This window comes from Poeciliopsis prolifica, unplaced genomic scaffold (genome assembly GCF_027474105.1).
Source record: "Poeciliopsis prolifica strain line A6 unplaced genomic scaffold, Auburn_PproV2 SCAFFOLD008, whole genome shotgun sequence".
Taxonomy (NCBI): Eukaryota; Metazoa; Chordata; class Actinopteri; order Cyprinodontiformes; family Poeciliidae; genus Poeciliopsis; species Poeciliopsis prolifica.
The window spans coordinates 3,820,528-3,845,647 of record NW_026562383.1 but is presented as its reverse complement, the minus strand read 5'-3'; the positions used below and the strand labels follow the sequence as shown (position 1 = coordinate 3,845,647).

The 25,120-nt window shown below is 43.4% G+C and overlaps 1 protein-coding gene across 6 annotated transcripts in view; it reads right to left on the bottom strand.

Annotated features, from left to right (window-relative positions):
• Positions 1 to 58: 58 nt before the first annotated feature.
• Positions 59 to 25,120, bottom strand: part of dab1b (DAB adaptor protein 1b) — a 55,568-nt gene continuing 30,506 nt past the window's right edge. For 4 of the 6 annotated variants that reach the window (XM_055032592.1, XM_055032591.1, XM_055032590.1 and 1 more), the window contains exons 3-15: positions 23,006 to 23,145; positions 18,045 to 18,143; positions 15,066 to 15,197; positions 14,530 to 14,649; positions 14,256 to 14,294; positions 12,272 to 12,337; positions 10,100 to 10,159; positions 6,164 to 6,211; positions 5,887 to 6,004; positions 4,162 to 4,794; positions 2,961 to 3,088; positions 2,574 to 2,678; positions 59 to 2,215 (exon numbers count right to left, since the gene is read on the bottom strand). In XM_055032592.1, coding sequence (XP_054888567.1) covers positions 2,598 to 2,678; positions 2,961 to 3,088; positions 4,162 to 4,794; positions 5,887 to 6,004; positions 6,164 to 6,211; positions 10,100 to 10,159; positions 12,272 to 12,337; positions 14,256 to 14,294; positions 14,530 to 14,649; positions 15,066 to 15,197; positions 18,045 to 18,143; positions 23,006 to 23,145 — 1,664 coding nt within the window. In that variant the 3' untranslated portion in view covers positions 59 to 2,215; positions 2,574 to 2,597. The remainder of the gene's footprint in view (positions 2,216 to 2,573; positions 2,679 to 2,960; positions 3,089 to 4,161; positions 4,795 to 5,886; positions 6,005 to 6,163; positions 6,212 to 10,099; positions 10,160 to 12,271; positions 12,338 to 14,255; positions 14,295 to 14,529; positions 14,650 to 15,065; positions 15,198 to 18,044; positions 18,144 to 23,005; positions 23,146 to 25,120) is intronic. The other 2 variants (XM_055032594.1, XM_055032595.1) reach the window with 2 other exon arrangements.

Sequence of the window (25,120 nt, the reverse complement as noted above, 5' to 3'; positions counted from 1 at the left end):
GCCCCTGTCGGCTGTTCCCATCACTGTCACCTCGCACGGAAAGACAGAAACGCAGCAGTAACCTTGGGAATCACATGGTCATTTATTTGTGACAGAACAGTGTCATGGATACAGCATATGGGCACAGGGGGGGGGAGGAGTCATAGACGTACAAAAATCCCTTTCTCAGCGCAGTTCTTAATTCCATAAATAAACTTTACAAAATATTCTGGGACACTTTGTCTCGTTTGTCAGTCGACCGTTCATGACTGGTATCGTCTGGCAGGAAGCGTCGGTGACCTGTGGTTCGGACTGTTCACGTGGAGACGAAGTGCGGTAAGTGCTTGGTTACAACAACGCGGTGGCGTGACGGGAGCAGCGACTGGACAACGAAAACCGAACCCAGAGGAGACGCGTGTCGTTGAGCTTTCTGTTTGCTGAACCGTCCACAGTTTTGCCATTTTGCCACATTCCAACCACAAACTCGGATTTATTTCCTAGTGATTATAACTGATAGACCAACACAAGGTGGTCCACGATCGTAAAGCGAATTGTTATTTCGTTTGTTTTTATCACAGAAGTGTTTGATGCGAACTTTATGCATCTGACGTTTGAATAAAAAAAGAAAAAAAGCAGATTTCTTTGTCTAGTTTCTAGTGCAAATATCTTAAAATGAGACAAACCTAACTCCGAAGTAACTTCAAAAAGCCAGGCACAGCCAGGCACAGCCAGGCACAGCCAGGCACAGCCAGGCACAGCCAGGCACAGCCAGGCACAGCCAGGCACAGCCAGGCACAGCCAGGCACAGCCAGGCACAGCTAGCTTGTTTTAGTAGCTTGTTACCGGTAGCCTCCGTCTCCTTGAGTGTCAGAACTTTGACACTTTCAGTCGCTATTCAATCAGATTTAATCTGCGATATTTTGCAGAGAAGAACCAGCTGAATTAAATCAAAGCTGGGAAATACACCCCGAAAGACCTGATTTTTATATATTTTGCTGACAAAATGTGTAACAATTATGCTCTGCTTTGTGTTGGTCTAACTAAAAACAAAACAAAACAAAAAAACAAACTCAAAACGCATATAAGTTTGTGGTTCTAATGTGACTTAAAGGTAAAATAAATTTGCCAGTGATAGGAAAACGTCTTTTATCCCAATGCATTACTAAGTTTTTTCCCCCCCTATTGTTTCTTCAAGAAACCAGACAGACAGAGGCAAATTGTAAACAACGCGACCTTGGTTGAAAATGACATATATCTAAAAAGCTAAGAAAATCTGCCACTAGATGTTGGTAAAAAGGTAACACCTCTAGCTCCGCCCACATCGGAGAATCATCAGACTTTATTCTGCCTGAACAGGCAACACATATTCACAGTTCACTCCCTTCCCTCCCCAAAACCTTAAAAAAAACACACGCGTCTTTAGAAATTAGAAATAATAATGATAATTAAAAAAAACATGGCTCCAAGAAAGAAACAAAAAAATGTAAATTAATTTCCAGATGGTGAGACTGGAGATGCTGGTGGAGCGATGCTTCAGACAAACACACGTAGTTGGCATCCGAGAGGCAGAGTGCTATCTTATGGCACGGAGGCTCGGGTTTCAGGAGGGCACGGGGGAAAGATTCTTATTTACAAAGGAGACGTTTGGCAATTTGTCATTTCTACGTCTGCGTCGACTCCGGCGTCACCGGCTGGGAATTCACAGCTTATAAAAGACGAAGAATCGGAGTTTTCGATTTCCTTCCTCGGCCGAGATCGTCCAGCTCCCACCAGCCGTGTCTGTTCATGCAGACTGGTGAAACGGCGGCGCTAGGCGACGGGAAACTTTGCTGCGTACTGCGGCCAACGCACGGAGAGATGCTGCTCCTCTTTGACGTTTGTCAGGAAAAAAAAAAAAAAATTAGTTAGCATCATCAACGTCGTTTTTTTTTTTAAGACTCTCCCAGTTCGAAACGGAAGGATGCGCGCTCCTCCCGCTAAAGGAGTCCGATGTCAAAGGTCACTTCCTGGTTGAAGAGTTATTTGATTGGACATGCTGAGGAGAGCAATACAGTGTGTGGCCTCTCGAGAAAAAATAAAGCAGTTCCTCTGATAGCCAGAAATATCCTTTAAATGATATATATTTTTGTATATATATATTTTAAAAAAAACAACAGCTGGCCTGTGTAATCACAGTCACTTGTCCGTCTTGTTTTTCCCAGCAGCTCCAGTTTCAGGACGGAAAGCTTCCATATCCCTAAATGGAAGATGAAGGAAAAAACAAAAAACAAAACTCTTTTAGTGCAGTTATAAGCCTCACCACCAGATGTCACTGTGGTGCCTTCCCAGCTTCAGATTGATTTACATGGAGGCTGCGGTTGGCAGCAAAGCTTTCCATTCACAGTAAAAACTGGGATGCAAGCTGACAGATGGAAATATGAAGCCAATAAAGGACAGAAAGATGGGTTTATGGGGGAAAAGGACGAGGCGAGGGAAATCGCTTGGCATTGACAAGAAAAAGAGTTGGGGAGTGGAGACACAAATGTCACGCGGTGAAGACGGCTGATTAATATCTGTGGGAAATGAGAGGAAGAACGGGCTGATGAAACGCTCACCGCCTTCCCACCACCTGCGTCCCTCTAGCTGTCTTTCTGCTGACCCGTCTGCTCTGTCGGCTCGCCAGCTTCGCTGGGCAGCGGAGAGTCCGAGCTCGCCGAACCCTGGGTCGGAGACAGATCAGCTCTTCTTCACTCTGACTTCCCACCCAAATGTTGGGAGGTGTAATCATTCTAAAAGATTTCACCTCATTACGCCAAGTAATCAACACACTTAATTGATGTTTGACCTTTTGTGTGTAAGTGATTTGACTTTTTTGTGTTGCTAGACGTAAATAACTTCAGTCCTGTGATAATCACACGAGACATCATACATCTTCCCCACTGCAATAAGAATCTGCTGATAAGTGTGATCCGTGAATCCCAGTGGGAGAGGCAAGCACTTACTGATTGTTCCTCCCTGGCGTTGCTGGGGGGTCCCTCCGGGTCAACGGGGGAGTGGTCTGTCAGGGGGTCGCTGCCCTGGGAGGGAGGGCAGTCTGACGACGAGCTCTGCTGAGGGGCGGGTGTGGATGCTGCGAACAGAAAGCCGGGGGAATGCGATGAGATGAGAGATGGGAATCTAGATCATGACCTTTAAGCACGTCTGCCTTCGACGACGTTGGCTTTCAGACGAGGCTCGTTCTGACAGGCGGTCAGCCGCTTCCCTTCTCTTCAAGAGGGACAGAAGAAGACCGAGAAGGTGTGCGGGAAGGCAGACGGGCGGATCGTTTCGCAGGAAAGCTGAAGCAAACACAAACGTCTAACAATTAGCGGTACGTGAAAGGCGAAGGCTGTGACGACAGTTTCCCCACAAAACTGGAGACAGCGGAATAGTAAAGATGACAGTTCAAAGCGGCCAGCAAGACATCTGTAAAGGCAGTAATGAATGTGAGAAGAGAAGCAGAGGGAGTTTCTTTGAGTGAAGGTCACCAGGAAAACAAAGGTCACTAACTCAACAGTCCTTCCAGTCAATGATTGGTGGGTCATGGTGATGAAACCCTCTGGAGGTAGAAATTTTTTAGGTTTTCACACCTGATGGACTCAAATGTTGCAGTTTTAGTCCCAAATCAAATTTACATTTTCAGCTGCTGCGGTTCACTTTCACACTGCACTGACAAATGATCTGAAACCTGTTCGCCCTCCTCGCCCGCGTTGGTACGGCACCAAGAACCACTGAAGCAAACGACACAAAACTCTTTGAAGAAGACGCTGATCGAAACATCTTCACAAAATGTAAATAAAGTGGAGTGGCGTCAGATGTTAGCAGTTGTAGGATTTCTTTTTTGTCTCTGGTAAAAGACCTCAAGCCTTTTCTCCCACTGCTGTATGACTAGTGTGTTTGTTTTGGTTATCTTTACCCAGAATGCCGTGCACCGTAGTTTGATTAATGCTTTACTATAGGAAGCAAACTACAGAAAAGCTAATGGTGTAAAATGGCAGGTATCTCACCGGTTTCTCAATTGACAATGTTATGACGTTTTGGTTTTTATGCTTTAATGATGTAAAGCACGTTGAACTGCCTTGTTGATGAAATATGCTGTACAAATAAACATGATTGACCGATTGATAGAAACTGCCTGAATAAAGTGCGTTCAGAAACACTTACGTGATTCGGTTGATGGTGAGGTGGACGTTCCTGGGCTCAAAGTCATCCTGGACAGATCAAGGTCGCTACAGCTACCTTCTTCCTCCTGATTGGCCGCTGCCTGAGGAGGCAGCAGCTGACTGCAGACCAGCGTGTCAGGCACACTCATGAGGCAAGGGGTTCCGCACCTGCTCGCCCCTCCGGACACCACGCCGGGTCCCGCTCCCGATGTGGACGGGCCCTCGCCCGTGTCCAAGTCCGCGCCCAGTCCTTCCTTCCCCAGGCTGAGCTGCCTCTGGAGCAGGGCGGGGTCGGCCATGTGCTGGGGGCTGGTGATGGCCGAGGAAGGCGCCGACAGGTCGCACGCTTGGGGGCACACGGTGGTAATGGGGACCAGGCCTTGGAGCATGGCAGCTGGTATGGCGTGGCCTCCGACCCCCACCGTCTGGGCCGGCATGTACGCTGCCATGGCCGCCCACTGCTGCTGGGTGGTGGGGAAAATGTTGGCCTGGCTCAGGATGATGGGCTGACCGCCGGGGAGGACCTGAGCCACCTGGAGGGGGCCCTGAACGGGGAAGGCCAAAGTCTGAGCCTGGCCGGGAAACGGCTGCTGGGCCCACTGAGCCGCTTGGACCGGCCCCATGGTCATATAACCTGGAGGAGACAAACATCGTCTGAAGGAGGAGTTCAACCAATCAATGGCGAGAGAAGGACACTGAGAAGCAGCCAAGAGGACCAGACTAAGACCAGAGACCAGAGAATCTGCTCACTATTAGTCAAGGATCCTATTAAAACGGGACATTTTGAAAAGCTGTAAGAAGTCAAGTTTGTAGTTGACTTCCGCATAGAGGAAACAGCAAACATGGAAGTAAACCAAAAGGAAACTTTAGAGCAGTGGACAGTATTTACAAGGAGCTTGTGCTCAACAAGGAAAACAAACTTATGATTGACAAAACCCTTTTTACCTGGACAACTGTATTAACTGCCTCTTCTGACTGAAAACAGGTAAAAGTTCTCATTGGTTCCACAAGCTTTTAAGCTACTACAGATACACTACATACATGAATATGAATATGTATGTAGTGTATCTGAAGGAATGCCTGGTTGGTCTGTAAATTGAGTGATTGTGTGAGGCTGTGCCTGAGATACGCCTGTATCATTATTCTACTACAAATCAATTTTGAAACAGGGATAAGTTATCTATCCAACCAACCATCTATAAAATACGCCACACAATCCCCACTGTGGTGCCAGCATCACGGTGGGTGCACAAACACCAAGAAGCTAAACAAAATTGCAAAACTGTACAGAAAGTACAGAATTTGCATTTAAGATGGTTTGTAAATACGTTCAGACAAAAGGCAAAGCTTCAGGTTCACTTGGTTCAAATTCCAAAACACAAAATCTCTTTGGCTACCTTTTGCTGTCTAGTTATTAGTCGGTGCATAATTGTTCAAATTCATCAGTGGATCTATAAAATTATTAAAATGTTTATTTTCCCAACCTAGTTCATATAAACTCAATGAAACACATTTGTGGTTCAGCCATTTCAAAATGATGTGAAAGAGTTGAATATCATGCACAATTTTATGAATATCAAATATGCCTACAGCTAATTGTCTCTAACTTTTTCATTTGTCAACTGCTGCTGATCTACCACTTCCACTCAGAGGAAGCGAGCGAATGATGGAGTTTGTCGTGTTCCCAATTTGAATCGGAGGTGAGACAGGAAGCGTGGTCGTCTACCTGACGGCACGGAGGTCGGGCTGAAGGGGGCGTACAGCTCGGCGGGGTTGTGCTGCTGCTGCTGCTGCTGGCGGCTGCTCCGGTTCGGGTCCAGCGTGTTGGCAGGTGACGGGGGCATCTGGAAGGACACACATGTCACCTCTCCCAAAGTCACCTAAAAGTCGCACTGAGATCAGAGCGATCCTGATCGCCACCAGCGCCCTCGTGTCGGTTCCGCTGATATTAAAGCGCTGTTTTTTTTTTATTATTTTTTTTCTTTTTTGCCGGAGGTACTCACCGAGGGAGGGGTGGACATGTCGCCGAAAAGATCAAAGTGGTTGATGTTCTACGCGTTGGGCCGTACGACGAGGTGGAGAGGGGGGAGAGAAAACGAGAGAAAAGTCTGGTGATACATCAGCTCCTGAAAAACTCCAGAGTCACAACCGTTTTATTTCTCACTTGGGCTGTCGGTGGTTGCATGGTTGGATAGGTGTGGGCAGTAAAAATCTATTCATAAAGACGCTTTGTGCTGCGGACGGCAAGAAACAACTATCCCCCTCATTTCATTAGCAGTTAATGGATCTAAAATGAATCTTTCATGCTTCGCTGTAATTGAGTTGATAAAAGGCTATTGGGTTCCATAAAACAGACTCTGATTAGATATTCTTATGTCTGCCAATCATGAGAGGCCCCGGTGAGAGCCTGGGCTGCTTTATCATGTTGATTTTTGCTCCAGGAGGAGATACACACACGCACGCACATATAGGGGGGCGTAAATTCAACCAATACTGGGACCGAGACTATGGGACCACCTCGCCCAGTACGCAGACTCAAGCCTCCTACTCTACTCCCCCTGAGGTCTACTGACAGCGCTGTGGAAAAATCTTCACCCCCTGCACAAATTTCTTCCATTTTGCCTTTTTTGTCACACTTAAAAAGCTTTTTTTTGTCTTTTTTTTTTTACCTCATGAGAGATTACCTGAGTAAATATAAAACAATATTTTCAAATGTTGTTTTCATTTGTCTTGGGAAAACGCCCCTCCGAACCAGGCCCGACTGCCACCATATCAATAAATCCCTCCAATAGAATCAGTCTGACAACATGAAGGAGGCTGAAAATGAACAAATTTATCAACAAGATGAGAGATAAAACCTGTGCAATCCGTCAGTGTGGAAACGTTACAAAGCTGTTTCTAAATCTTTGGGAATCAAAAATCTTTCTCTATATTTGTAGAATCCTTATTTATAAAGGATCTTGGGCAGGAATGGCTGCCCAACCAAAATGTTCCAGTCTGAGCTCTTTTACCATTTCAGGACCTGGTTGACTTGATAAAAAAAAAATAGTTCATAAAACCACAAACTCTTCTTCACCAAGCCAATTGTCCAGCCAACTTTTAAACTCAAGCAGACTTGGTTTAGGTAGCACAACAGCAAGATCATCGCTGAATAACTCAAAAAAGCAGTGTATAACAAAAGGACAAAGTCTGGACCTAAATTTGTCCAAGATGCTGTCAGAGTTGTCATTTCTCGCAGCAGTGTAAAAGCGATGATGGTACTTGCCGGTGAACCAGCGTTTACAGACAATAATTATTTTCACAAAGGGCCAAGTGGGTTTGCAAAGCTTTTCCCTTTAATATCAGCATTTGACAACTTTGGTATTTACTCAGGTTATCTTTCTTAGATTCAGTGAACTCCCGCCTGTTTGTGGGACGGTATTCACTCAATTTTTCAACCCCAATTACTCTGCAAAAAACTGCCTATTTGGAGATTTTTTTCATAGAGTACATCTAACAATTTAAAGAAAATGCAGCTTTGGAAGCGAAAATACCTGGCTGCAATGGTACTTGGTATGTAATTGGCTAGCGTCTGTAAAGCAGCTAACCCAACCTGTATTTTCCTTACAGCTGATTGGTTGAACTCCCAAAAGCAGAAACAGGGAAGACTGTAGATTAGCTTCTGTGACAGTGATTAGGCAGTTCCTGCTGTGCATATGAACACATATTCAGTTACATTTGTTGTTATAATTATTAAATAGTAAGTTGAAAGCGTTCTTAAAGGGGGTCAGAAGTATTTGTGGATTTTAGCTTCCATGGCTGTGGTCCTGAAAGTGGAACAAGTCTCGGGCTTGTGTTACTATCTTATGATCTGAAAGATTTACAAATCAAAGTCAAAACAGAAGAATTCATGAGGGAGCAAAAATCATTTTCACAACCCTTCAGGTGAAACACTGTAAACATGGAATGGAAAAAGTCGCATGGAATGGTTGCAGCCATGCCCAAGCAGACAGTGATTGAGTGTAAAAGCGTGGAAATTCACACAAAACGCACAGGCTCGCATGCTGAGGCTAAAACTCACAGGGGAACGAACGGTTAAACCAAAAGAGAACGAACAAACGAAAACGGGAGTGGCGGCAGTCGGTGGCGTTTATGTCCTCCTCCCACAGGCTGCGGACATAAAGGGGTAACGCACAGCTTGCATGGCACGCCGATAACCATTGAGGGGCACGGAATGAGTCAAAATTTAGAGGAGGAAGGAGAAATAAAAAAATAAAAAAATAGAAGCAAACATTGTACACAGAGGTCTTTCCCCCCCGAGGGAGCTGACACACATCGGAGGAGCTCGAGGCTCTCAAAAAGCTCCAACTGAATGAACAGACAAGCAGTAACACTTAGAGATATGGAAGCGCTGCTGCCTAAACCGGCATGGGCTGTTTAGGTGAGATAGCAACTGGGCCGAGACAGTTGATCTGTCCGATACGCTGGGCTACAAAACACACAAATGACAGGAGTTGGGAGGGTTTTTCTTAGTGCATGTTGGGTAAAAGTTGAATAAATGTTTCTTTTTAAAGATGAAGCAGGATTATCATTGCATGGTAGAGAATTCAGAGGAACCCAGCTTGGGTTCGATTAAAACCAGGGGGAGAATTGTCACACAAATTCTCTGAATAAGGAGCAGTTTTGGGAGGGGCGGGAGGGGGTTGTTCACAGGTGCCCTGATTGTAAATGTAACAACACAGCATGCAGCTCAACTCGATTCTCCCCCCCACCCCACTCTCCACCGCCTACAAACCTCTCATTTCCACCCTCTGAGGAAGACAAACAGCCATTCCACGGCGCGGAACCGGCCCAGCGTTCCAGTTCGACGGGACCGTCAAACAGATCTTTTATATATATATATTTCTAGCATCTGGTTATGATACGCATCTATTTCTGCACAAGATTGGATTTTGTACACAAAAGCTGGCCCGTCTAATGTTCTGTGTAATTACAGATGACTTCGGTCGACCAATCTGCTGCTTTCAAGTCTTCAGGATTCTGGGGTACCACCGGCCTCATGATCATGACAAAAAGGTTTATTTTTGAGCCCATTTCCCTGCTATACCACACTGCACCAGTATCACACCCCAAGAACCTTTTCAGTTGTCACATTGCAGACATAAACCCTCCCTGTATTTATTATATGCCTTTTACACGATGGGCTAAGAAAAAGTAGTGCCAAATGACAAGTTTGCGTGACGTTCTATGCAGATGACATCAGGATTACTCAACCCGGGTGAAGAGTGTCCGTGGACATCAGTTTTCAACTCACAGAAGTTTGGACTATGACTTTAAAACATGTTTGATCTAAACCAGATCAAACATGATCAAACATTTTGACCAATTTTCACCCATAAAACGTAGTTACTATTCAAATGAATTGTTACAACCTATTGAACTTCTGAAACCAAACGGGTTCAAAACAGAAAACTATTAAATAAAACCAGTCATCCTTTTGGAGCTAGATTTTAAAAACAGCTGGTTTCTTCATCAGTTGTGCTGATAGTTTACAGCCTCCACTATGAAGGGATCCTTGAGCAAAACCACGGCATTGCAGCTTTGGCTGGACGTTTAGGGATGATGTTCCGCTAAAAGGAGAATCTCTCAGGTCTTTAGCAATTTCTAAAAAGATTGATGATTGTCTGGCGTTTAGCTCCAATTATCTTCAGCTTCCTGCAACTTCCCTTCCCATTCACCATTATGCACTATTTCATGTCATTCTTAAGTAAAATGCATTGAGGTTTTTAGCCGCTCTGTGACAAAATGTGACATAGTTCGAGGGGTGCGAATACTTTTGCAAACTCCTGTGCTGCAACCTTTGTACTCCCTTCGTGAGGGTCCTAAAGAGAGGTTTGTAAGCAGTAAAGCAAGAAAAAAAAACATAAAAAAAGGTAAATAATAAGAATGAAAACACCTACAGTCATGAAATGGCGTTTGGGAACGTCATAGATCCCTTCCTTCTGCTGACTGGTTGGGACCTGCGTTAGATCGGATGTCGATTGATATGGAAGTCAACAGATCAACACCTTTTACTTTCTCTTCGCTGGCTAAGTATTTCAATACAGGAGTGTGAAAAAATAAAGGAAGAAAAAAGGAAGAAAGAAAACATGTCTATTAAAGTAGAAAAAAAAGTTAACTCAATCAATTTCCATCCAGGTTAATAATTTAGATGCACTTATCTTTTGGCAGCGCAGGATTATGCAAATTCTACAGTTGTGCCGCCGGATCAATTCTGCTTAAATCGATATCGATTGCAAACAAAGCTTAAAGGAGGTTCAGTGTGTATTAAGAAAGCCTATTGTTATTCGACAAGCGTCTGCGTTGTCTCATTTGATGATATGAAAATGCCTTGGCTCCGGCGTTTCTCTCTTATTTATTTTTTTTCTTCACAGCTATCCAAGATGTCTGCTGGTTCTTAACCCTGCTGCTCGCCTCCTCATCTGCTACCTCAACTGGTTAGCTTTCAGTTATGTTCCCCCAAAGCCTATTGATCTTGTTTCACTCTGAGATCAAATGGCATGGCAAGTGATTAATCTCTCTCTTTCTCCATCTGCAACTTTCATCTTTGGAGAGGCAGAAACAGGAGGAGGAAAAGGGAGACCGGGGGAACAGGGCGGGTGGAGGCTGGTATTAACCCGTTCCACGCGTCCCTGGAGTTCTAATCTGGTCCTTCAAGTGGTCCACAATCAAAAGGTCGTGGTGTCGTCTGTTGAAGAAGACCTTGGTGCACATAGGCAATGGGTGAATTCAAATTGAACATCTCACCTCGGCACCTTGAAAACGGCTTTTGGTGCAATTTGGCATAGAGCGCGCATTTGCCCCGAAGCAAATTTCTTTTTTCATTTTTGCTCTCGTTCGCTAAAAGTGTTTCGATCAACGCATTCAAGTATCAGACAACAATAACATAAACACAAACTGGAGTTTCTGTTTAATATGGGAAAAGGCTATCCAAACCAACAAGGCCATTTGGGAAAAGTATTTGCACCGTGAAAGTAATAACTTGACATTTTATTAACTGGGAAGGAGTCTTTAAGCCCACGGTGAAGGAATTGGACCCACTTTTCTCTGAAGAATTTTTCTTGATTTTTAAAAAAAATTCAGCCACTTTGGTGGCTATTTTTTATTAATGAGGGCCACATTGAAGTAAAATAAAATTACGAGAGTTAAATCATATGAGAATAAAACCATAATGTTTCATCCTAATGCCACAAATTTACTTTTGTATTATTTGTACTTTATTTTCCCTCAGCTTTATGACTTCATCCTCGTAATTTGTTACCGGTTTTAGTTTCAATTTCTTAGCATGGCTCTAACAGTAACGCGTCTTATTTTTGAGCCTGAGCAGCATTTTCAAAGTCACGTCAAAACATCTCAGTAGAACTTGAATCCGGGTGTGACTGGACTTTCAGACTTTTTCAGTCATTCAGTAGTGGACTCGGTGGTGTGATGTGGATCACTGTCTTTCTGCATGAAGTCATAGTTCAGGTCTTACTACTTCATGTTGTTAGACTGAAGTGGTCAATTCAATTAAATTCAATTAAAGTCATTTCTCTATCCTGCAGGTCTGGCATTGATGAGTATCCATTCTGGTTTGGATGGCTTTCCCCCCTTTTAATAAATTAAATCAACATTTGAAAACCGCCTTTTGTGTTTAGGTTATCCGTGTTTGATTTAAATTCTTTCTGGATGATTTGAAATGACAAAAAAAACAAAACAAAAAAAACACACAAAAAAAAGGCAAAAGCCGACGAGATCTCCAAAGAGGAAAAAGCCTTTTTAAAAAAGCTCTGAAGTATTTCATCGTATTATTTAAACTTTCTGTCTTACTCAATCTTGTGAAATCACGAGATCTAAAGCGTCGCCTTTCTAAGTGTCACTGGAGTCTACTGCTCAAGTCTTATCTTTTTTTTTTTTTTTTTTTTAAATTAAAATTCATATGAAACAAAAAAAAAACTTTTCTCCAAATACAGTTAACACACTGGAGCTTCCTTCATGTCAGCGCCATACCATAAATACTGCTATCTTTTTACTTATAAGGAATGAAGAGGGAAGAAAAAAAAAGAAAAGTGGGGCAAAACTTGTCTTTGTACCTGATAAACGCTCTCCTCTGACTGGGGGCCACGGAGGGGTTCGTGTCCAGCCTCAAACACTATGTACTACAGAACAGAATCAGTGGGCAAGGCATAGAGATGCAGAAAATAATAAAAAGGAAGGACAGAGAGAGAGAGAGTGAGTGAGAAAAGGAGGAGAAGATGGCATATAAAACAGAGAGATAGAGGTGTGGAGACATGAGCAGAATAAGTGGAAGCACAAGGGAGCGGGGATGGTGTTGAGTGGAGGAGGGTGGGGGGGGACAAGATCAGGGGAAGGGAGAGTGTGAAAAATGGGGCATGGGAAAGAGGAAGGGAGAAAAGAAAGGAAAAAAATAGAGTGAGGTGGGAAGAGGAAAGAGCACAAGTATAACAGGTCAGGCAGTAGTTCAAGGCAATGTGGAGGTCTTAGCTGAAGGTTAGCCTTCCACCTCAGCAGCGTCAAACTCCACTTCCAGTGTAGAAATTGCTTCAGATTTTTGTCTAAAAATGTGTCACAGCTGTAAATCCACCGGAACTGATGCAGAAATGAAATGTAAAAGAACATTTGGTTGACATTTTGGGAGTTATTGGTAACGGATGGATGAAACCACCAAAAAAAAACGTATCCCTTTTCAAATACTGCAGCTGATAGATTTACTTCACTAAAGAGCTAGCATCTTTGCGTTGAAAGGTTGCTAATCTGTTTGCCTCAGAAGACTGAATTTGGGTGGCGGCAAGATATGAGAAGCTACTTCCTTCTAAAGATTGTTTTTTATAAAATGATTATGTCCAATTTGTTCCGAAAAAAAAGTACAAATTATTGTTTAAAGTACTGTAGATGAAACGAGCTGGAAGGACACTTAGCTCAAAAAACGAGCTAGCATCTTTGCGCTAACAGGTGGCTAACCTACCGTAATGTTCTGTTTGTTGGGAATTTATAATCTTGTTTTTTTTTTTAAGTGGTAGAAACCAAGGACTGGGTTTGCCTTTGAACAAAACAATGATCGCTAGTTTGTCATATAACATTGTTCGCTGTGCTCTCCTTGATTAAATAAACTAAAATTTAATTTAATTAAAATTTAGAAAACGTAAAAGTGCATTTTTATGATTCAAACATTAGACTCACACTTTCACAAGCTGATGGCTCTAAAATAATTTAGCAAAATGCAGAAAGGTAATTTGTCAGTATAGTTATCGCACACGGCAGCCATACTGAATTTTGGGATAGCGATTTGGGAGAAGCCATCAAATCTTTCCGAAATGGAATCAGAAAATTCCAGCTTCTCAGTAATAATTGAATGCAGCATCCATCCAGCTCCGGATTTCCTGCGCACCCACTGGAATGGACTTAAGAAAATCTCTAACAAAACATATATCCCAAAATGCCAAAGGTTCTGTCCACAGTCAGGCGTTTTGTCAACCAGCATCAACAAAAATCGAAAGCTACAAATGGGAATGACATCATGTAAAAACACACATCAAGAGCAAAGACCGGAGGTGTTCTGGGGGGGAGGTGGGGCGTTTGGACGAACCACTGAACATGGCATTCAGAGTAAGAGTTAGTGTTGTCTGTATTCAGTGTGAGCAAACACAGAGAGAAAAAAAACAACAACAACAAAAAAAAAGAAGTCATGTTGAGCCAAATAAATACAGGGCAAAAAATCGTGGGGGCGGGATAACATCCAGTGGAAGGGGGGCATGTCTTTGGAGGAAAATCCGAACACTGACACAGATTCACTCAGAAAATATGGTTGTACAACACTGCACTGGCAAAATGGGAGTTGGATGGTTGAAGATAACTGTTCACTAGGATGGTCTACTGTGTATTACTGAATGGTGCAATATTATGAAATATTAATTCAAGCAGATCAGTGGCTGGAGAAAGAAGCAATATATTAAAGTTCGGTTTTGTTTTTCCCCCCCAATTCAATGTGTTTTATTCCAGTGAAGCTAGAAAAGCAGTCCAGTGTTCTGGGTCTAATCGTAGCGCCGTCTCACCTACCTGGTACACCGGGTCATCCACTTCGTCCTCGAGGATGGTCTGCGATTGAGGAAGAGGGCAGATGACACATTTTGTTTTTCAGTTTTATTAAAAAAAGGCTAAAAAACCTCCAACAAAACAACCCAAGTCTATCCAATCACAGTTCACAACAACACAGGGTTGCATGATTAAAGTGAGAAAAAAAAATCAGTTGATTACATGCAGATTTTCTGTGCGTTAAGTGGATAATGTGTAGAAACTCGATGCAGAGGAAAAGTGGAAATCAGAGCCTTACCTGGTAGACGGCCTGCTCACAGTGTTTGTCCTTCTGAGCCTTCTTCTCCATCTCCTCCCGCTGTTTGATGTCATAAATCAGGGTAAAGAGGTCACGCAGGTCAAGGATCAGGGGCTCCGCCTGAAAGCAGGAATTAGACGATTGGTTGGTGAAAACATCCTAAAAGCTGAGAAACTATTCTTGAAAGAATACAGCAGGTAAAACCTAAATAAAATAAAAACGTTCCCCTTTTTCTTTGATAAATGCACCAATGTTACAAATTACACAAGTTTTTTGTTTTATTCAACCATGCAAGAAATGCATTCCTACTGACGATCCAATGATCTTCCGACTGTTGGTCGGAGGAAAACTACGTCTTCCCCCGCTTTACAATCAGGCACCGTCTTGAGTTGGTCTATGAGATCCTGATATAATACCTGAAAAGCTGTGTATTAATCCGTAATCCACAAAAAGCGGCATATTTTCACCTGCACTTTATACATTTGCTCTACAAACTACACAAACTTTCACTTTTCGGTTTTGGTACCAGAACTTACAGACTGCGCAGTCTTGATGGCCACAAACCGGTGGTGGCCCTCCTTCCCGCAGACGTACCCAAAGGCCCGGTGGTCCCTGGTGTCCTTTGCGATGTAGCTGATCTCATGGACTGAGTGGTGATGCAGAAGCACCTGAACGACAGGAAGGCAGGGCGATCAACGCAGGTGACATCTTCTCCTGTTCAGAGCTTGCATTCTGTCTTTTGAAAGCGTGACACAGAGCTGTGCTCTTTGTTGCCATCCAAAGTAGGTCAGACCCACTTTAAACATCTTTGCATGCAGCTGAACAATTTAGAGGGAAGAAACTTCCAAGTCTGTACTGTGACGGCGTTCTGCAGCGCGGAACGGAGTTGCATAACCCGGATTGCGTAATGTTTGTGCTGCCGTGTAACATCAAAAGCAAAATACCTAAATGAGGGAGCAGAGGATATCCTGAAAGAGAACACCTTCATGCACAAAGGATAGTGATTCGGCTGTCAGTGAGGCACACCCATCTGCTGCTGCTCCATTAGACAGGATGAGCTTAAGCACCGGGAGGAGCTTTCATTTCAACGTTTGCCCGGGTTTCTTTTCGTGGGGGACTGTTGCCGGTAATGCTCCAGATTAATGTTAAATACAAAACTAATACGACAAGTGCGCTTCCATGCGCCACAGAATCATGTCGGCTTTACTGAAAGCATTTGGGTCTAAATGCTCGCCGACTGTACGCCGTGGTTATCCCCCTCTCCCCGTTTCCACCTAAACAGCCCACAGAGGCGTATTAAGCGCAGGGTTACTTACTGCCGTGTAATCGGTAAATACAACGTGCCGCATTAGGGGGGCACGGCTTCCAAAACAACAAATGAGGCTATCGGAACAGGGCGAGCTCTCAGGTCGTGGCGAGAAGCTAAACGCTCTTTTTTCACTTCAGGATTAACAAAGTCAGACTGGAAAGAGGAACAATCTTGGGGTGGTCGGGTGGGAGCCGGCAGCCTGCAAGACAATCCCTGCTGCCCAATTATCATTTCAGCACTAAAGACAGCTGAGGTGGAGCTATGTGTAATTAGCATTAGCAGCAATGATCATTAAGGGGTGGAACTGAGAGCTAATTAGCGGTTAGCGCTGATGAGCCAAGGGGGCCCATTGCGCCGCGGGACGGAGGGGAAAAATCCGAGCCCCTGGATCATCCTGTAATGAAGCAGCGATGCTCCAAACCCGCCTGGAGATAAGGTGTGAGCGGACGAGATTTACGTACACATCTCATGGACCAGAACTTCAGATTATTTTGGCCTTTCAGTGACATATTTGAAGCATGTCTTTTCCAGAGGGCAGTCATAACACAACATAGAACTTCAGTGGGCTTATAAAAACAAAAATAAGGTTGAATCTGTTGGGTGGAAATGGTGACAGAGTGTCTACCCAACCTTAAAAGGTCTGAAATTTATGCATTTAAAACAATCTAGTTTCCCTTTGGGATCATAAAAGTGTTCATGAATTGTTACTTGAAGGTCTTAAAATGTTTTAAATCAATTTAAATACATGCAGGTTGGCCTAAAATACAAAAATACATTAATCACAGGTCTTAAATTTTGTCATGTCAGAAATACACACACACATATATATATATATACTAATATAATATTTTCTGTCAGGCTAAAGGTTGAGTTGCCCCCACACATGTTCTGTGTATCGAGGTGAGTGAGGTTACCGTAAGTAGCTGGTAAGCTAGCTAGGTTTTTTAAGTCCATCATGGATAGGTGCATATTTACTTTCTTTTGAACATAGAGGTCTTACATCTATGTCATCACGGTCTTTGAAAGCCTTAATTTTGAGTTGGTGAAGCCTGCAGAAATCCTGTGTGAACCCAGGTTCAAATATATACTCTCACCACTACTTAGATAAACATTTTAGCAGAAATGAAAAACATCCTGGTACAATTATGGCTGAATGACCCAGAAGCAACAAATGTGCAGTCGGAAAGTCCGTTTAAACATGGCTTTTAAACATGATTAAAAGCCAGGCTCAACAAATGTGAGCCTGGCTGAAGCAACAAATGTGTTGCTTCTGGTATGAGTCTGGCTTTTAATCATGTTCAACAAGGTTTTAACTCTGGAGAAGGCCAATTAAAGTTTGTCTGGGTCATCCTTTCAAAAACCAGAATACGCATTTGGTCTCTAAGTCCTGTGAAAACTCCCAATTGCATCAAAGTCTCACCTAAGTTGTCAAGCTGAGATGAGAGGAAACTGGTCATTATGTCTAATAAAAATAAATAACAACCAGAACTTAAGTCTGTCATCTGTTGGAACACCAATCTAAACGTCACATCTCCATAGATGAGTCAACTCTCTTGCAGAAAAAACTAATGGCTAAGCAAGAAAGAGGTTGAACTGTTCGGCCAAAGTGAGGCTTTCAAACCTAAGAAGTTTGTGCCAGCTGTTAACATGGTGACAGTGGTGTCATGCTGAGGGTCTAAATCAGTGACAGTGGTACTGACACACCGTGCTGTGGGGCTGGAATAAGAAAATAGGAGGATTAGCTAAATGGACTTTCCGACTGCAAGACGATGACTCTTTCCATTGAGTCACAGTCATCCTCAATTTCCTCTCCACGATAAACACCAGCTTGTTCAACTAGGAGTCCAACAATTCATATTCACCATCAAAAACCCAGAATGAATACATCATTCACCCTGACCGCAGCCCTAAAAGTCAAGCTTCTTAACTTGGGGCAATGTTATCAAGAGTTTCAATATTTAATAAACTAAATGTCAAACTGCCTTCTGAGTAACTCGAGAGAGCTCGATTTCAATTGTGACTGGGAGAATATTTAACGTTTTGATCAATGCGCAGACCGAAACATAACAGCGTTTTGGCCGTTCAGTCGTCTAAGATGGCGGCCCAGGAAGGCAGCTGTTGTGAAGTGAGCCGTGCCCTCTGGACGTCCTCACGCTGGCAGCAGCTGGCCGCGTCCTGGCAGCCTCCGCGTTGACGCGCTACTCACCCCCGATCTCTCGCAGTAAATCTTTATCCCGCCGAACGAGACGGTCAAGAAGACCCTCTGCTTGTGCTCCCCCTTGGAGCGTGCAGACGAAGCCATTCCCTGCAGGGAGCAGAAGGAGAAGTCATGTAGGCGGAGATAGTCGGCCTTATTCTAAGGTGAGAGTGGGGCGACTTTTGACTGGTGGGAGGTTCACAAAAGACGGGATTCATGTGATGTGAAGGATTGGGGTTGGGGTGGCGGGAGATGCATAAGGGTGAGATAGGACAGGATGTTCTTTTATCTGCCTTTTTCATGAAGGTTCTCTCTCAGAGGGAATCTCACTTCAACTTGAGCGGTGAATCACATTACATTAGGTGTTCTGCGCTTTGACGTGATAAAAACACAAGCACCACCTACTGACGGTAAGGTTAGATTTGCTGACTGAATGGATAGCGCCGCTGCCCGACCAGCAACTTCACACGTACTGCTGACTGAACAACCACTGCAGCCTTTGAAGTATGATTTTCCCATGGATCTGCAGCCGCACTCTGTATTTTTCTCCCCCTCTTTCTCCTACACTCTCTCGCGCCCCGATAAAGAAAACAATTAAAATTTTCACCGTGTTCCGTTTGATGCAACCTGTGAGCTTGACATGCCTTTCATTGAACAACGCCCGAGAGAAAAATGGTCGGAAGAAGAAAGGAAAAGCGGGGAGATGATAAGAGAAGAAAGACTTTGCCTTGTGTGCAGAGGCTACGGCTGACAAGGCAGCAGGTTCGGTTTAGGGGTGGAAAAAAAAAAAGCTTGACCCCCTCTGTGCAGCAGAGCATTTCTACTTCCAAATTTCTCCTTGAAAGCTTTTTGAATATTGCGGACATTTTTAAAAAAAAGTTAAAGGTTTTGACATTTGGATGAGTCGAGCTCCCAAAATTAACCAAATCCATACCAATTTTATTGATAAAGTGCATCTAAAAACAACCTGTTGCTTAACATATGGCTACAGATCACTGAGGTTTGGAGGAGTGTTCACCTCGGTTTTCTTTTTGCTAAAGCTTGAAAAATGTATGGTTTGTTTGTTGAGGCTAGAGTTTCTCCAATCATACCTCTACAGTTACCAAATAAATAAGTAGCAAATAGTCACTTTTTGTTGTCATCACAATAGTACCACAAAATATTGAGATAAAACTTGGAGTCCGTATCGCCCAACCCTACTCAAAAAGCAGCAAAAAGTGGTTCTGCAAACTATTGAATCCCGGCTGCTCAACATGAAAGTGCACCGTGCTGCTACATGTTTAATAGTAAAACCTTGCAAACTCTACGTAACATTTTTAAAATTCATTTCAGAAGGAATGAACGCTCTTGAACGGTCTTCTCTTGGGAAACCGGTGAGCTGGGACGATATGATACAAGAAAAACATTTTAAAAAAGAAGGAAGGAAGGATCGTGAGCCGAGTAAGCAGCGAGAGAGACAGAGGTAGGTGGGCACAAGAGCCGAGGGGTGTTGTCAGTCAGCCATCGGCTTTTCCATTCTGTGGATTAGTCCCAGTGGCAACGAGAGGCAGTTCAATACAGACCTGTTCCCTCCTCCGTCCCCTGTCCAGATAATAGCAGGTCTGTATCGACCGCTCCATTGACTGTAACTGGCCTCTGGCTTGTGACTGCCGGAGTTATATGGAGGCCACTGCTGAAATGTCAGATCAAGGCAGCAAAAAGTTGTTTAATTGGACATATCCCCCGGGATGGGATGTGGGTGAAGGTTTGCCTTCTGGCTGTACTGCCTCTCCTTTGGGGCTTCCCACACATTTAAGTTCTAGAAAAGCCAGTGGGGGGGAAACATAAAGAAGCCACGCATAAGAGTCTTCTTTGCAAGAGCAATTTATCCAACCAGTCTCCTGCAAAGAGGCTCATGTGCGGCTTTCCATAAATCCCACCCTGCCTTCCTCCTCCAGAATCACCGGTTGAAATCGTTTCAGTGTCTTTTTCCAGTGAGAAATCATATTTTATTCATCAAGTCTCCTGCATGGATCAATCTGAGACCTAACTCAGAGCAGAGCTCAACTAAATAGACATTAAGAGATTAGTCTTTAGAGTCCAACTCCAGCCCCAAATTCTTTTAAATAACGCAGGTTTTATTGGGGAGCTCAGTGGGAATCAATCGGGAGGTAAAAACAGGTCATATTTAACATGTTTATTAGGTTTTTATGGTCAGTCAGAGTAAGGTAAACCTATGGTAAACTTGACCACATTAAAGGACTGTAACTTTACTGTAGATGGTGGTGTTATTATTGCACTCAGTTACTTACATTGTCTAAGCATATTTAAAATTAAGATATACGGTATAACCATCCTATAAGTATCTGTTTCAAAAGTAAAACGGTAGCTGCGTTTCCATTAGCCATAAAGTTGTACATAAAAAACATTAATAAATAAACAAATTTAAAAAAAACTTGTTTTTGGATGAGTCTTTTTTCTAGGACCAGGTTGTTTTTCAGCCATATCAAAGTAGATGCATTTCGCAAAACTGCAGTAGATTTATTTATTTTTTTCACATTAGCATAATATAAATATTTTCGCAAATTTGCAATGGAAACATCCAACATTCCAGCAACATAAGTGAAGTCCAAAGCAATCCTTTTTCCAATTTTTTTTGCCCTCCTGTCAGAAACGATTCTACAAAGTTGAGATACTGACAGCTCATAACTGCATTCTTATCATTATTATTATTTTAATAATATAACATTTTTCCCACAGGAGAAGCTTCAGGGAAGCTTTGTGTGTAATCTCAATACTGTACTGTATTTTCCTGCCAGCCCTGGATGCCGGTACCGCCCGGTCAGTTCTGTATTGATTATTCCCAGATGAACGATGACATGATCATAGATGGCATCATCTCTGCAGGAGTGACTGACTCTCCTTTAATAAGCGAATATTATCAGTCAACATACTCTAATCTGAGATTTTTATTTTTCGTTTTCATAAGCTTGTCAGTTATGACAGCGTTTATATGCGCTCCTGATCTGACTTGGACATCAGATCAAAGATTCTCCTGGCTTGTTTTATACCCAGTAATTTAGATTAAAAAATAAAATAAAAAATTCTCAGACCAAGAGAAAATTGTTCATCGGTTAATGGAGTCACCCTGCTGCCATGTGGAAAATTTGAACATTCATGACTGTAATTTTCAGAGATGCACAAACAAATTGGTCGCTGACTGGAACTGGACGGTTTTCCACATGATCGGAGACCGGCCGGCTGAAAGCTAAAAAACGCCGTCTTTTTCTACTCCGTGCACGCAAAACACCTGAAGTCTAACAGGCTGTGCTCAAACCGAGCCACTCTGTGTGGAAGTTGTTACCGAGGGAAGGGGTATGAACAAAGTGTTGAAGACGAATGCAGAAACAGCACAAATGGTGTGAGAAGCTTCTAGGGAAAAAAACTGTATTCTGTATGGATGTTCATTTTCCATTTGGTGGCTCCAGTTTTATCTATCAATCAATGCTAACTTCACAAACTGTGACACTCCTGCTAATCATGCTCAACTCCAATAAAAGACACTAAAGAGAGTTTTAGTGTCCTCTCATTTTGTCCTCAAGTTTTTGAAAATTGTGTTTCACTGCGGAGCTGCTTAACACCAAGAGCTCTGTCTCTAAAAATGCGGCGTTGCCATCTTGAGATATTTCTACACACAATGAGGCGTGAATAAATCATTCAGTGATTGTTTTTATGTCTTTGTTGGAGCGGTACAATGAAATGTTGCTCAATTTGTCCATTTTTAAGTGCAGTTGAATGACAATATACTCTAAGCCTAAGTTAAAGTCAAACAACAATTTAACCCAGCTGTAAATCTGAACTTTGTACATCTGAAATGGTGCAAAAAAAAAAAACAAGAAAAAAAAATCAAGAAAATGACCACAAAATCAACAATCAGTTCATCTATAAATATAAAGATTTGTGTAACAAACAAGATACAAAATGCTATAGAGCCACCTGCAACATTTCTTTTGTCGTTGGTAGAATATTTTCCTAAACCTGTTATTAGTTAGATCAAGGTGCTCCAAGTGAGTCACATGGTTAAAATCTGACACTATCTCCTATAATTTCTTTCTCTTTCATTTAACTTTTAATTCCTTTTCGGTGTGGCTTAGAAAAAAAACAAAACATCTTGTTTACACTGCTAAGCACGCGCTTCTTATATGTTTAAAAAGCAAATGCACAACCACTTGCACTGCTTCTTACCATGGGGCTGGATTTGACCTGATTCACTTTGCAACAATCTGCAAAGAACACTAGCCTGCTATGTTATCTGGGTCATGTTATCGCAGTTCGCACATGTGCCACAAGTGGAACAGCACGGACTTTGTTGTAAAAATAGCAGTCAGTGAGTGACACGAGAAAACACGGAGGAGACAGACTAATTGGGGGTTAGTTGGGGGAAGCTGGGGCTTCGGGGGTTATAAGGGGTGAGGGTGTTGGGGGGGGATTTTTCTACTTAAGTCATACACAGCTCAAAGCGTCTCAGGATGCGGAGCCAGTTTGCCTTGGAGGTCACAAAACGATATATTTGTGCGAATTAATGCAAAGGGCTTTGAGCTGTACTAAACTTAAAACAGCTAACTAGAGGAGGACTGAAGTGAAGGGACGCCACGATTCGGTGAACCTCAGTAGCAGCTTGGTTCATTTTTCTTTATGCTTCAAAGAAAACAAAGAATTGATATAGTTGGACCTTCCTGTGTTCCAGCAGGTCAGTCATCCAGTTTCTGTGAGTCACACAGGAGAGGACAGCTCCCATGACTCACTCAAAAGACAATACAGTCACGCTCGAGCAAGCCTTTTCCAAATCAGACCGAGATGATGAGAACCTCAATGACACACACACACACACACACACACGCACACGCACATGCACACGCACACACACATGCACACGCAAACAGAGGAAGAGAGAGAGAGAGAGAGAAAGGTAAACCCAGAGAAGTTTTCACCTTCAGCTTCATCATGGAGTCCTGGCACAGCTTGTCCCCTCGCGCGGCTGTCACCTCATCAATCCCAATCAGCTTGGCCTTGTAGCGCACGCCATCTCCACGGAAACGCTTAATAAGCCCCGCCTCCGTGCGGTCCTGACCTGCAGTGAAACAGTGAGGGAGTCAAAAAAAAAAAAGAGGAAGAAAATCCCAGAGACAAAGATCAGAAAATGAAGCTGAGGGAGTGAATACTGGAAATTAGGATGTGTGAGCTCACTTCAATTTCGACGGCGTTTGGTATCACGCCACGTTGGCACTAACATACTGTGTATATGCATGCGTGTGCTTGTGTGTGTTCACTTGTATAAATATTTATGGAATAGGAAATGCAGAGTGAATAGCAAATTAAATGCGACGAGAGAAAAGATTGAAGCTAAAATTGGAATGAAGTTGGGTGAAGCGGGTGGACCAAATAGGAAAATGCCGGGAAACGCTGACACTACCACGAGCTATTATATCACTCAGTTAGGCATTCAAAAACAAAACAAAGCAAAAAAACGGAGGCTGAGGGGGATTATGTTGGGGGTGTACTCGCTCCTTTCCTGAACCCATGTCCCGCGGTTCCCATGGGTGCTATTGCTGGTGACAAACCAGGCTGACTGGTTCCTATTGAGAGGAATTATCTCGGTCCAACGCTCACCCACAATCCGCCGAAGCCCTCCCCACGAGACGGATGTCGAGTGGCGGTGGCACGTCGGCGGTGGGAAGGGGAGGGGTGTCATGAGTGTGTGGCTGTATGGCCTAAGGCTTTCCACCGACATCCTCTCCACCTCGGCGCTGAATATTCTGTCTCCGCGGCCGTCCTGACATCTCCTTGACACCGACACCTTTTTTCCCATTTTGTCACCGCGCAGTCTGCCGACGCGCCGTTTTGATTACATGTGGAGGCGAGCCTCGGGTGCTATCTCGCCCGTCAAAAATGTATACCAACCCCTCATAAAGTCGAATGGGAGTAGGGGGGTAAAAAACAGGTCGTCACACAGGGAGACGACGGAATTTCAAATCAAGGACACGAGCAGCACCTTGGAGAATTTTAACAATTTAGGCCCCTTCCTCTCTCAAAATCTAGGTCACGAGACCATCCTGTACATCAGTTAGCATCGGCCTTAAAGAGGCTCCCTAATCCGTGCACTTGAAGTTGACAAGGTAGAACATCCTCAGCAGCAACTCTCGGGCTCCGCTCCAACACTGCGTTACACCAAAATGAGCTTATTCCACCCAAAACTGACTTTATTTTCAACTATGTCGCATCAAATCGTTGGGAATTTCTTCTTCCAAGCCGCACAATTTTCCAAAAGGAAAATCAGAAAATAGGTCAGAGCAAATTAAAGAGCTTGTGCAAAATGGAGGAAGAGACAGAGAAAAAAAAAGAAACAGTTCAAGTGCATGTCTTGGTTCTGCAATCCTCTCACTTATTCATGAGACCACAATCCTCAACAGATGGGGGAGGGTTTGATGATGGCTCAGTCATTACGGTCTCTAAGTGAACGTCAAATCTGGGCCTGATTCAGCGTCGCTCCTCTGTTCTGTACTCATCCAGCGGATCGATACTGACTGCTCCTGTTCATCCTTTCTTCCATCTCATTTTAAAAAAAAAAGCCTTTGTTTTGTCTGAGGGAAAGGCTGTTTCTGTGCCAAAATTATCTTCTGGATTTCTGACCTAAAGTTTCTAGCTTGGCTATTTTGAAACAGTAACAAACTCTCCAATTAGGTCTTGGTGAGGGAGGCCTGCATGCTTTCTTTGGGAGAAGATGCGTCTACCTCGGACTTCTAGTGTAGATGTGCTGGGAACACAAAGAGTCGTGGTCACATCTGGAGCACAATTAGTACTTATTCCAAATTGCCGCAGCTCTCAAGAGTCTTGGAAGATTTCCGCACGGTGGTTTCATCAATTTTGGAAAGTAACATCCACCTTTTGCCTATTTGGTACAGGAATCTGCATTATAAGCAGTGATGTTAGTACAAAGTTACAAAGTAATGCATTACTGATGTCGGACCAGGTTTTCAGTAACGAGTAATCTAACGTGTTGCTATTTCAAATCCAGTAGTCAGAGTACAGTGACTTATGGATATCAC